Genomic DNA, 14,065 nt, shown 5'->3' with positions numbered 1-14,065 from the left:
AAAGGCCTTAACAAATCTGTATTTGCAATTCGAGTGTTAGCAGACATAGGCAACATAAAAATGAAAAAGCTTGCATACTTTCATTCCATAATGTCATATGGGATAATATTTTGAGGTAAATCTTGAAGTCAAACAAAAGTTTTCAAGGTCCAAAAGCGTGTAATACGTATTATTTGTGGAGTAAATTCACGGACCTCCTGCAGAAACCTCTTCAAAGAACTGGGTATACCAACTACTGCCTCTTAGTATATTTACTTCTTAATCAAATTTGTCGTAAATAATATATCTCTTTTTCCAACAAACAACTCAGTTCATACATACAATACCAGGAACAAAAATGATCTGCACAAGGACTTAAAAGCGCTTTCTTTAGTTCAAAAAGGGGTCCACTACTCAGGAACACTCATCTTCAATAATTTGCCAGGAAACATAAAAAATTTAGTTAGAAATAAAGATCAGTTTAAAAGGAGCCTGAAAGACTTACTACTGGCCAACTCCTTCTACTCCATTGGCGAAATTTTTAATAGAAACAAATGATGTATTTATTCATACTATTAGTATTGTTATTTCAGCTTAAAAAAAAATCGACATGTTCCACATCCACGAGGATCTCCTCAGCACGGATCTACGGAACGAAAAACTAATCTAATCTGGGTGAAGCCGTGGGTTTTACGACGACACGATAAAAGCATTCAACAAAACTTGTTACGTGAGCTTACAGTGGAAGATGTCAAGTCGTACATCAATTACTTAAGAATGGATGAGCATACATTTCTGTATGTGCTCAATGAAGTGTATCCTCATATCACAAAGCACAATATTCACTTAAGAACTGCTACATCTTCAGAAGACAGGCTCACTATAACACTCCGATTCCTTGCTACAGGAGAGGGTTATGTTAGGTCAGGTCACGTTCGGTCTCCAATCTTCTTAATCTATCTTTGTATTCAGGGTGCCTCATGTTGTAAAGCGCCTCATCAGCTACAGACATCTCTATTAATTTTGTAGTTGTCGGCACACACCAATTGTATTTACCAGCAATGGTTATAAAAACACTACAGACGACAGAACGATGCAGCGATGCTAGTGCTCCATGTGGTAACATGTCACATTGCAGTGAACAGAAGACAAGCGGTTTCTTTGATCAAATATACAGCGAGGCCCTAGATTTGATCAAATATTGGACGACATTTGACAAAGTCCCTATTACACTATCAAATATCTTTGACAAAGATTTTGGACAAAGATATTGGACAAAGAAATTTGATAGTGTAATACCGGCCTTAGACAAAAAACTGTGTAATAACTATATTACAGAAGGCTCTTCAAGGAGCTAGGGATTCTTACACTTTCATGCTAATACTCCCTAATGGTACTTGCGGTTAATAAAAAGAGTGTACTATGGATGAATACAGCAACTCACAACCACATACTAGAAGTAGAAATAATCTGCATGTAGACTATGCATCTCTCTCTCTACGATTACGAATGGAGTGTAATATTCTGGAGCAAACGTCTAATATTAGGTTGCAGTCGACATCAGGTAGGAAAATGGAAACACTCAAATATTTAAAAATGAAGTACAAGATTATCTCATTAACCACTCCTGCTACCTTAGTTCAAGAATGTAAATTCTGCCTTTGTTATTGTATAGAGAGCTGTGAATGGTTTACACAAAGTTGCAAAATATTTTGTTTGAAGTGTCATACTAAAACAGTGGGTGAGTAGAACAAAAGGAGCAGTGGCTTTTTTCTAAGTTGCAGTTTTTCTTTGTAGTAAGTACTCTCAAAATTAATTACTTAGATTAGAACTAGTCACAATTTGGTATTGTATACTTTACAGAAGTAGTCAGCAGTGGTTGCTTCTGCCTGTTAATGTATAACTTAATTGATCCCACATTTCTGAAGGCTGTCATTCATTATGGTATTTACCAAACACCATCTATCAATGACCTTGCCTAGTAAGGCGGTGCAGGTCTCCCACATCGTTCCCCTACGCTCTGTAAAGAAGTATGGGACTTCATTTTATTTCATCTATCAATGAATGAAATAAAGGGCTGGCCACTCCAACTTCAGAATGAGAGGGGTCTCCCTGCAGTCTCTCTTCATTCATCGTCCTCACTACAGGTAGATCCCTCTCATCCTGAAATTGGAGTGGGCTGTCCTTCCTTTTTAATCTTCCCTAGCCTGCTCCATGTGGAAGGCACTAACAGTTCCGAAAACTAGAACAGCATTGTCACTTAAGTATGTCTATTGGCAGGAATACAGATTTTGCTTCCTGTAGATAAGAACTGACCAGTAATTCTGTCTAATAATTTGTTAAATGGTACTGATTTCATTCAACAATGGTACATCCAGAAAAGAATAATCTCCATATAATCAAAGACTGCCTCTGCTGAAATTTAATTATGTTCTAGTTCATTTGCAGTACACAAAGATATATTTTCAACAGAAATAATACGTTTGTAGGATGCTTATGTTTATATGGTCGACACTTCTCTCTACAATACTAGAAGAGGAAACTACTTGATATGATTAACCTTTCAAACTATATTTTAATTTACAGAAAATCAACACTCTATCACTACTCAGGTTATCACAATAGAATACTGCATACTGAGCTACCAACTTGCTACATCATGACTCTCCCAACAGGCTTAATATATGCCTCTCAGATTTCTTGGTGAAATGAGCCCCAAATAGAGCCAAGTTTGGGTTTCAGCCTGCCCAGCCTGTGTGGCGTGTCCCACAGGCTAGCATGTCTGGCCCACTGGTATGAAAAGCAGAGTGCAGCCCACCCCACTACATACAGCAGGCCTGTTGGCTCGCTAGCCTAGTGTACTGTGCACTCTGCTTACAGCATACACTTTCCAGCCTGTTGTCTTTAGTGCACCACACCTTGTGTCTATATGCAAAGCCCTAAAACTTATGGGGTCAAAATATTTTTTCCAAAAAAAAATTCACTTCTTGTTAACCAACTACATCCCAATGATGCTAAATTTTCTCTGAAACAAAATGACTGAAGCAGATAATCAGCAGAGCAGACTGATTGTTATAGAGTCAACTAGCTCTGGCCAAACATCAAGACAACATTTAGATGAAAAACAATGTCATCAGTAACAGGCACTACGCTACAAAATTTTAATTACCAAATTTAGGCACACATACAGATATAACAAACATGTGTAAAGTAATCTAGTGTTATGTGACATATGAGGGGTGTTCAAAAGAAAAGGTATGAAACAACACTGTGGATATAACTGAAGTCTTTATTCAAAAGTAATCACCTGAGGCCTCAGCACAACTAATCCATGGTTTCAAAAACTGAAGGATACCCTGTTCTCAGAATTCCTGTGGCTGTGACGGGAGTCAGTCCTCCACTCTGTCCTTCAATTTGCTGTCCAAATTTAAATGCTTCCGTCTGAGATCTTGTTTAAGGGTGCATGCTCAAGCTGCTCCCACTTGAACTTGGCAATTATGCTTCATGTGGCCTGGGAGACATATAGACACACATTATCATGGAACAGAATCACTCTCTCCTTGAGCAGTCCAGGCCATTTGCTCTTGATGGACATGCGTAGGCTACAGAGTGTCTCACAGTACAGTTTTTCCACACTTGAAAAAGTCAATGAATATCAGTGCGCTAACATCCAAAAAACCAGTGAGCACCACATCGCCTGCTGAGGGCACCTCTTTGAATGTTTTAGCGGGAGATCATGATGTTTGCTTCCATTGTATGCTGTTCCTAGATGTTCACTACATTATCCCAAAGTGGCATAAGCAAATTTCAACTAGTTTGATTGTTGTGATGTTTCATACCTTTCCATTTGAACACTCCTTACGCAATAAGGAACCATACTGAAATGCAGCTGACAAGGTTAGCAAAACTGTTAACAAGTAAAGCATAATAAAAATTGAGTCTGTATTCTTTTAAAATTGTTAGGATGGATAGCCATTAAGGTATGGAGGAGAAAGGTGAAGAAATATTTCTATTTGGGCATTATCTTTCTTGTTAAGTGCTTAAAAATAAAAAATAGAATCATTTACTTACAAAGAGGCAGTTTTTTCTCCAGACAAAGGTACGCTGTTGCGTAAAATAGAGATATATGATTCTGATGTCGACTCACACCAACTTTATCAAATGTTATCACCTGCCAACAAATAACGAGGTCTTTCTTAACGCGTCTGAAGTCATTTCAACACCTGCATTAGAAATACAAAATGCAAATAACAAATGAGATTCAAGAAAAGAGAAGACTAATTTTATTCGCTATCAATTATTTGCTCATTTATGGTGTTACTTACAGTATCAATGGACAGTGATTCAATGTGATTAAGTATTATATTTGCAACTACATCCTCACGCCACCGCAAGTGTGGGTCATCTGGCATATCGTCACTCCTATTAGATCAAACAAGAGGAAGTTAAGTTACTATGTAAAAATGAAATGACCATATGTGTTGCTTACAAGAAATGAAATACTGTTTGCATCAAGTGCACCATAAATATAGTGCCCCACAATTACAGTAAAATCAATGTTACTTAAAATTAAAAGTTAATAAAATTTACTCCACTTTTATGAGGGCCATACTGAAAATCATAAGTAACCCATTGTTAAAATTCCACTTTCAACAATGTAACAAAAATGAATGCAGGATTGTAATGTGAATCTCTTTGAGGTTCGCCGATGACATTGTAATTCTGTCAGAGACAGCAATGGACTTGGAAGAGCAGTTGAACGGAATGGACAGTGTCTTGAAAGGAGGATATAAGATGAACATCAACAAAAGCAAAACGAGGATAATGGAATGCAGACAAATTAAATTGGGCGATGCTGAGGGGATTAGATTAGGAAATGAGACACTTAAAGTAGTAAAGGAGTTTTGCTATTTAGGGAGTAAAATAACTGATGATGGTCGAAGTAGAGAGGATATAAAATGTAGACTGGCAATGGCAAGGAAAGTGTTTCTGAAGAAGAGAAATCTGTTAACATCGAGTATAGATTTAAGTGTCAGGAAGTCGTTACTGAAAGTATTTGTATGGAGTGTAGCCATGTATGGAAGTGAAACATGGACAATAACTAGTTTGGACAAGAAGAGAATAGGAGCTTTCGAAATATGGTGCTACAGAAGAATGCTGAAGATAAGGTGGGTAGATCATGTAACTAATGAGGAGGTATTGAATAGGATTGGGGAGAAGAGAAGTTTGTGGCTCAACTTGACTAGAAGAAGGGATCGGTTGGTAGGACATGTTCTGAGGCATCAAGGGATCAACAATTTAGTATTGGAGGGCAGCGTGGAGGGTAAAAATCGTAGAGGGAGACCGAGAGATGAATACACTGAACAGATTCAGAAGGATGTAGGTTGCAGTAGGTACTGGGAGATGAAGAAGCTTGCACAGGATAGAGTAGCATGGAGAGCTGCATGAAACCAGTCTCAGGACTGAAGACCACAACAACAACAACAACAACAATAATGTGCAGACTTTACATCAAATGTTGCCACACTGTCTATCATGTGACCACAAAATGGCTTACATCAATATTTCATTTCAACAGGGTGCTGTCATTGAATTCTTCGCTAAACATGGGAAATGTGCTGCTGAAATTCACCTCAGACTCCATCATGCCTATGGAGAGTCTTCATGGGTGACAACAGTATTAGGAGAGGTGAAACATTTCACATATAGAAATAAGTATCCAAAATGAGCCTTGCAATAGGAGCTTTGTACTATAATGCAGTGCAGTGTAAAGAATGATTTAAGGATTAGGTTCTCGAAAAGTCTGTGCTTGCTGGGTCCCATGTTTACTGACTGAAGACAATGCACTTCAGAGAAGATTTCAAAATGGAGGTGATGAGTTTTGGTGAGTATTGTGACAGTCTGAAACGAAGTTCCACAGTATAAATGGTACCATTGAGACTCGCCATTAACGGAAAAAAGCAAAGACAGTTCCATCTGCTGGGAAAGTTATGGGCACTGTCTTCTGGGATCAAAAGGTTGCATTCCGATTGATTTTCTTGAACCTGGACAAAACATAAATGCCACCTGCTATATCCAGACATTTCGGAAGCTCCATCAAGCATTACACAATAAACACTCTGGGAAAAGGATTGCCCCACAGCAGGATAACATGTGTCCTCACACTGTTCGTGAAAAGTGTGGAGACGTGAGGCCAACACTATGAGGCCACAGAGGATGTTTGGCAAGCAATGTGTCAGTGTCTTTGAAAGCTGAATTGAAGTGCTATCAAAAGGTAAACTTGAAATGGACAAAGTATTTATATTAGATGACACACTTAAAAAAAAAAAAAAAAAAAAAAAAATGAAGATTACAAATTTTAAAAATATTTGCTCAGTACTTGCAATACAGCCTTCATAGTTTCAGTGCCTAATTACACAACACGTTGAAAGCCAACATTTTACGTTAGATTTAACTGTGGCTATTAACATAAACATAATTTCTGTGCATATGGCTTTCAGGCCGATAAGCTCATTCACAGTCACTGCTTTTATCAACTGGACAATTTACGCACAGTTCATGGACTTCCTTAGCAGATTCAATTCTGACAGTAGATCTCCTACTTTCCACAGCAGAGTCAAAAATTCATTATGCAAACAACTCTTAGACTGTGACTAATCCAGTCTGACAGGAGTCACAGCCTAGCAATCCATATTTCAGATGACTGTGACTGCTCCTACATCAGAGATCAGAAATAGAGCAAATATGAGTCTAGTGTTGAGCGCTGCACAACTTACAAATCAAGGCACTGCTGTTACATCAGTACTTTATTGGTTTACTTCCTTCCCATTGCAGTTACGTGACTACAGTGTGCCTGAGAATGGCAGGTCTGCGATCGCTTCCTACTGGGCAATTCATTCTCTCTTAATAAAGTGTCCCCCTAACCAACATAGTTTGAGGTGCTGTCCTTCACTGTTACTGAAACTGAGCCAGTGGGCCTTGCTTCACTTGTTGTGGGGAAACTTGTTTTGACCGATGTCAAGAGGCAGCAAACACAAAAGGGTAGGGGTCTTTTAAATGTTGGCAGTTCAAATGTACGGTGAATGATGGTACCCCTTAGGGGAATGGCAGCAAGGGACAGGAAAGGACGCCAGGTGCACTCAGTGTACATGCCTGGGGACCTATTTAAATATATTCAAGAGGCTATTCCTGCAGCCAATGAGGGAACAGTACGCAGCCAACTGCAGATTGTGGTGCACGCTGGAACAAATGATGCCTGTCGTCTGGGTCATTCCACAGACTGGCAGAGAAGGCTGAGAAGACCAGCCTTGCACATGGAGTTTCAACGAAGTTCACACTTTGCAGCATTGTCCCCAGAACTGATTGTGGCCCTTTTGTTCTGAGTTGAGTGGAAGAACTGAACCAGACATTGGACTCGCATTCGAGAGGACGATGGTTCAATCCCGCGTCTGGCTATCCTGATTTAGGTTTTCCGTGATTTCCATAAATCACTCCAGGCAAATGCCGGGATGGTTCCTTTGAAAGGGCACGACTGACTTCCTACCCCATCCTTCCCTAACCCAATGAGACCGATGACCTTGCTGTCTGGTCTCCTTGCCAAAAAACAACCCAACCAACCAACTGAACCAGAGACTTCGAAAGTTCTGTGGCAAGTTAGGCGGCGACTTCCTGCACATGCGTCGTAGGGTAGACAACTGTAGTGTCCCCCTAAATACGTCAGGAGTGCACTACACACCAGAAGCTGCTGGTCAAATAGCTGACTGTGTGTACGGTGCACACAAGGGTGTATTAGATCAGGCAACTCTCCATCCAATCCAGATAATGATAGCTGTAGGAAACCCAGAAGTATCAGTGTAAGAGCAAAAGAAATGTCTCCCATAGGTGCGTGTATTAAAATCCTAATGGTAAACTGCTGAAGCATTTGCAGCAAATTGCCAGAGTTTGAAGTGCTCATAAAAAGCAGTGAAGCTCACATAATACTAGGTACAGACAGCTGGTTAAAACCTGAAATTAGCAGTGAGATTTTTGGGGAAAATTTAAGTGTTTATCAAAAAGATAAGCAAATGGGAAATGGAGGTGGCTTATTTGTTGCAGTAGACAAAAATTCACAGAGACAGAAATTGAAGCTGCATGTGAGATCGTTGGGATAGACTCAGTAGCAGGGGCGTGCATAAAATGATTATTGGATCTTCTATTGCCCACCAGACTCATCTCCTGTTATAACCAGAAACTTCAGTTCACTTGTACGTTAAGTACATAGTGTAATCATTGGTGGAGGCTTTAAACATGCAACAATTAATTGGGAAAAAGTTTTGTTAGTGGTGGGTGTGATAAGACATCCTGTGAAGCTTTACTAAATGCCTTCTCTGAAAACTACCTAGAACATATACTTAGGAACCCCAGCTCATGATGGAAATATATTGAATCTAATAGCAACAAACAGACCTAACCTCTTTGAGGATCTCCACATCAAAACTGGTATCAGTGACCATGACACGAGTTGTGGCAACAAAGATTACCAAAGTACAAAGGACTACTAAAACAATCAAAGATGTGTGTGTTCAGTGAACTAGATAAAAATATCAGTAATGTCATATCTCAATGAAGAACCTGAAACTTTCAGCACAGGGCAGGAGCATTTAGAGGAATTCTGGCTCAAGTTTAAAAGAATATTCGACCACGTACTGGACAGATAAGTACCCAGTACAACAGTTCGTAATCGGAGGAAACTTCCATGGCATACAGTCACTGTAAAAAGCAACTAAATAAAGAGAGATTACTGCATAATAGGTGTAAAACAAAGCATAGGACTATAGACAGAGAGATGCTAAATGATACGCATTTGATTGTCAAGGGGGCAATGCTTGATGCCTTCAATGACTACCATAGCAGAATGTTGTCAAATGACATTTCACAAAATCCAAAGAAATCCTTGTCGTATGTGAAGGCTGTTAGTAGCACCAAAGTTAGTGTCCAGTCCCTAGCGAATGAGACTGAACTGGATCTGAGGGTACCAAAACAAAAGCTGAAATGTTTAACTCCATTTTCAAATGTTCCTTTACAAAGGAAAACAACGGATTATTGCCCCGATGTAATCTTTGTACCAACAAAAAGATGAATGAAATGAGGATTAATGTCACTGGTGTTGACAAACAGCTGAAATCTTTGAAATTGAACAAAGCTTCAGGGTCCGATGGAATATCTATCAGTTTCTATCCTGAATTTGTTGCTGAGTTAGCCCCTTTCACACTATAACCTATCGTACAACCTTCGAACAAGAAACAATGTCCAGTTTTTGGAAAAAGGCACAGGTCACACATGTCTAAAAGAGGTGTCATAAAAGTAACCTACAAAACTACCGTCTAATATCCTTGACATTGATTTCTTGTAGAATCTTGGAACATATTCTGAGCTCAGACATAATGAGGTATCTTGAACAGAATGACTCTCTCAATGCCAACCAGCACGGATTCCAAAAACATCAATCATGTGAAACTTAACTCGCACTTTTCTCACATGATATACTGAAAGCTTTGAATCAAGGTGATGACCAGGTATATGCAGTGTTTCCCGATTTCCAAAAAGCATTCGACTTAGAACCTCACCTAAGCTTATTGTCAAAAGCACGATCATATGGGGTATCAAGTGAAATTTGTTACTGGATTGAGTACTTTTTGGTAGGGAGGACACTGCATGTTATCTTGGATGGAGAAGCATCACCAGATGTAAAAGGAGCTTTGGATGTGCTCCAAGAAAGTGTGTTGGAATGCTTGGTGTTCATGTTGTATATTAACGACCTTGTAGGCAATATTAATAGTATCATCAGGCTTTCTGCAGATGATGCAGTTATCTATAATGAAGTACTATCTGAGAGAAGCTGTATAAATATTCAGTAAAATCTTGATAAGATTTCAAAGTGGTGCACGTATTGTCAACTTGCTCTAAATGTTCAAAAATGTAAAATTTTGCACTTCACAAAATGAAAAAAAAACCATAGTATCCTATAACTACAATATCAGTGAGTCACTGTTGGACTCAGCCAATTCATACATGTACCTGGATGTACCACTTTGTATGGATATGAAACTGAATGGTCACATAGGTTCAGCCATTAGTAAAGCAGGTGGTAGGCTACACTTTATTGGTAAAATACTGAGGAAGTGCAACCAGTCTACAAAGGAGAACGCTTACAAATCACTCAAGTGACCCATCCTAGAATATTCCTTTAGTGTTTGGGAGCCATACCTAACAGGACTAATAGGGGATAGTGAATGTATACAGAGAAGGGCAGCACCAATGGTCACAGTTTTGTTTAATCCATGGGAGAGTATCACAGAAATACAAAAGGAACTGAAATGGCCGAATCTTGAAGACAGACATAAACTATCCTGAGAAAATTAACAAAGTTTCAAGAACTGGCCTTAAATTATTACACTAGGGATACACGACAACCTCATGTGTGTCGCTCACACAGGAATGATAGGGATAAGATTAGAATAATTACTGCACGCTTCATACATAAATGGAACAGGAAGAAACCCTAATAAATGGTACTATGGGATGTACCCTCCGCCATGCACCTCACAGTGGTTTGCAGATATAGATGTAGATGAAGATGTACGTGTACCTGCAGATGTAAGACAATTTGTGACTTAGTACTGGAGTTACCCAAAAACATGTCTGATCTTTGTTCACACTTGGGAACGTAATGTATGGCACCCAATGGTCGACACATACCTCCCCCAACTCACCTGTTTCTGTGTCCTTTTATAAGCTGGTGAATGCGGGCACGGAGACGCTTAAAGGCTATTAGATCTAGGGAAGGGTGCCGCTTGTGTCGCTGTAGAGCTCACCGACACTCTTTAATTCCTCAATGACTTCCGGCGACCACCAAGGGACTGTCTTTTGCCGGGGGCACACTAAAGAACGAGGTATCGCTTTTTCCGCCGCAGAAATGCTCAAACACAACATTGACAACACCACGTGGGGAAGATTCAACAGTGACAGCAGAGGTGAAGACTTTGCAGTCTACCTTGTTTAAAGCCCATTTTGGGTACGCGTCCCTGGGCATGATGTCTGGGGAGTGACAGGAAGATGAGGAAGCAGTCACTACCACACAGGTCATCATGTACTCTCCAGTGGATAGATGGGAGAAGGCCTGGACTGCAAACTAAGAGATCAATGGCCAAATATGTGCCATATGCCACAGTGAAATGTGTGGGGGCACCTGTATTTAAGAGGCAGAGGTCGAGTTGTGACAGTAAATTTTCAACCTAACTACCTCGGCCAGGAAACACAGTGCTACCCCACAAGGGGTTATGCATGTTAAAATCTCCCTAAAGTAGGAAAGGTTTAGCGAGATGATCAGTCAGTGCTGCCAATATGTTCAGGGATACTACACCACCTGGAGGAAGATATATATTGCAGACAGTTACTTCCTGTGTCGTCCTTATCCTGACAGCCACAGCTTCAAGAGGGGTTTGAAGGGGCACAGGTTCACTACATACTCAGTTCAGAACATAGACGCAAACTCCACCTGACGCTATTACAGTCGCTAGGTTCCTGTAATATACCTTATAGCCATAGAGGGCAGGGGTCCACACTGCTGGGAACCAGGTTTCCTGGAGGGCAATGGAGAAAGCAGGTGTAAGGATTAACAGTTGCCATAGCTCAGCCAGGTGGTGGAAAAAACTGCCGCAATTCCACTGGCGGATTACGTGATGGGAAAGCACGAAATACTCAATGAGGCAGTCTATGCCTCAAGGACACCTGCGGCCACCAGATGAGTACCTGTGCAACTGACATCCATTGTGCCTGAGGGCCCAGTGAGATCCAGGTCCTCAGCAGATGCCAGAATCTCCACCTCATCCTCAGACACAGAGCTTGTAGGTAGTAGTGGTGCCATCGCAGTGCTTTGGTTCTTGGTGGTCTTTTTATTTTCAGTTTTCTCTCACAGCTCCTTAGGTTTGTCCAGCTATGGGTGGGGGGGGGGGGCCTTCACTGATTGCATCTCAGGGACTGAGGAGGACCACAAAGCCCTACGACCAGCTACCTGTGGTTGCTTCAGCCACTGGCAGGTGTCAGTTTTGTCAATGGTAGGAACCTGGGAATGGAGTGACCCAAGGGATCCCCCTTCCTGGCAAGAGAGGCCAATGAATACTTACACTTCTCCAGCTGACAAGTGGGGACTGACGTCCCTGATGGTTGTGGGGGGAGGGGGGTGGGGTTGCCCCTGAAGCAGGTTGTGCAGGATCAACAGGGAGGGATTTTTTTTTTTTTTTTTTTTTTTTAGGGCGCAAAACTTCTATGGTCATTAGCGCCCGGTCCGTGACTTAGGAAACAGTAAAAAGCCGAAACTGAAAACCAGCAGCAATGGGAACAAAAGTCATAAAACTGGAGAAACTAAAAGCGGAAGGAAGGCTTAAAAATCCACTACAGAAAGGGGTTGGTTGTCCCCAAAAAAAACTTCAAATGACTGACGTCATTTCACTGGCACTAATAAACTTGAGAACGCGGTCGGCTGAGCGTGTGTCATCTGCTAAAATCGACGATATATCAGGCGAAAGCTGTAGACGGGAGCGTAACGGATTAAAATAGGGGCACTCAATTAAAAGGTGTCTTACCGTCCACAGCTGAGAGCAGTGGGGACAGAGTGGGGGAGGATCGCCGCTTAAAAGATGTCGATGGCTAAAAAGACAGTGCCCTATCCGGAGTCTAGTTAAAATTACCTCCTCCCGACGACACGTTCGGGAGGAAGAGGTCCAAGCACAAGGAAGAGCTTCCATCTCCCGCAATTTATTATGGGTAAGTGTCGACCAATGCGTGTGCCATAAATGAACAACACGTCGACATAGAACGCTCCGTAGATCGGCGAAGGGAATCGATTGAATAGCTGGCCGAGGAAGAGAGACTGCAGCCTTGGCTGCAATATCGGCCGCCTCATTTCCACAGATACCAACGTGTCCCGGGAGCCAGAGGAACGCCACCGAGACGCCACCCAGGTGGAGCAAGCGCAGACAGTCCTGAATCCGGTGGACCAGAGGGTGCACAGGATAAAGAGCTTGGAGACTGAGGAGAGAGCTGAGAGAATCTGAACAGATAACGTACTGTATCCGCTGATGGCGGCAGATGTAGTGGACAGCCTGGAGAACAGCGTAAAGCTCCGCAGTATATACCGAACACTGGTCGGGAATCCGAAAGTGATTTGGGGTGTCGCCAACAATATAGGCACTCCCTATACCTAACGATGTTTTCGAGCCATCGGTATAAATAAATGTGGCGTCCGTCATTTGTGCACAGAGAGCAGCAAATGCCCGACGATAAACAAGTGAAGGGGTACCATCCTTGGGAAATCGACAAAGGTCACGGAGCAGGCAGATCCGGGGACGGAGCCAAGGCGGTGCTGTACCCCAAGTTGTCAAGAAGAATGGAGCAGTTGACGGAAGCGGACTCCCGGTGGTAGTAGGGAGGAGGGGCGGCCTGCATACCCTACATCAAAGGAGGCGTCGAAAAAAATGTCATGGGCTGGATTAGCAGGCATGGAAGACAGATGGCTAGCATAACGACTCAGAAGGACTGCTCGCCGATTGGACAGCAGAGGTTCAGCAGTCTCAGCATAAAGGCTTTCCACAGGGCTGGTGTAAAAAGCTCCAGACACTAAATGTAATCCACGGTGGTGGATAGAGTCGAGACGCCGAAGAATAGACGGCCAAGCAGAGGAGTAGACTATGCTTCCATAGTCCAATTTCGAGTGCACTAAGGCGCGATAGAGGCGGAGAAGGACCACTCGGTCCGCTCCCCAGGAGGTACCATTCAGGACACGGAGGGTGTTGAGGGATCGCAGACAGCGAGCCGAAAGATAGGAAACATGGGAGGACCAGCACAGTTTTCTGTCAAACATAAGACCCAAGAATTTAGCGACGTCTGAAAACGGAAGGTTGACAGGACCTAGATGTAAGGAGGGCGGAAGAAACTCCTTACGTCGCCAAAAATTAACACAAACGGTCTTACTGGGAGAAAAACGGAAGCCGGTTTTGATGCTCCAAGAGTGGAGGCGATCGAGACATACTTGAAGACGTCGTTCAAG

General features: G+C 41.9%; 1 protein-coding gene across 1 annotated transcript in view; it reads right to left on the bottom strand.

Annotated features, from left to right (window-relative positions):
• The window catches only part of LOC126418621 (N-acetylglucosaminyl-phosphatidylinositol de-N-acetylase), an 88,207-nt gene that overhangs the window by 29,236 nt on the left and 44,906 nt on the right, over positions 1 to 14,065 (bottom strand). The window contains exons 3-4 of the mRNA XM_050085463.1: positions 4,305 to 4,401; positions 4,051 to 4,150 (exon numbers count right to left, since the gene is read on the bottom strand). Coding sequence (XP_049941420.1) covers positions 4,051 to 4,150; positions 4,305 to 4,401 — 197 coding nt within the window. The remainder of the gene's footprint in view (positions 1 to 4,050; positions 4,151 to 4,304; positions 4,402 to 14,065) is intronic.

This window comes from Schistocerca serialis, chromosome 9, assembly GCF_023864345.2.
Source record: "Schistocerca serialis cubense isolate TAMUIC-IGC-003099 chromosome 9, iqSchSeri2.2, whole genome shotgun sequence".
Classification (NCBI taxonomy): domain Eukaryota; kingdom Metazoa; phylum Arthropoda; class Insecta; order Orthoptera; family Acrididae; genus Schistocerca; species Schistocerca serialis.
The sequence above is the reverse complement of the archived record's forward strand: the minus strand, read 5'-3'. Positions and strand labels throughout refer to the sequence as shown.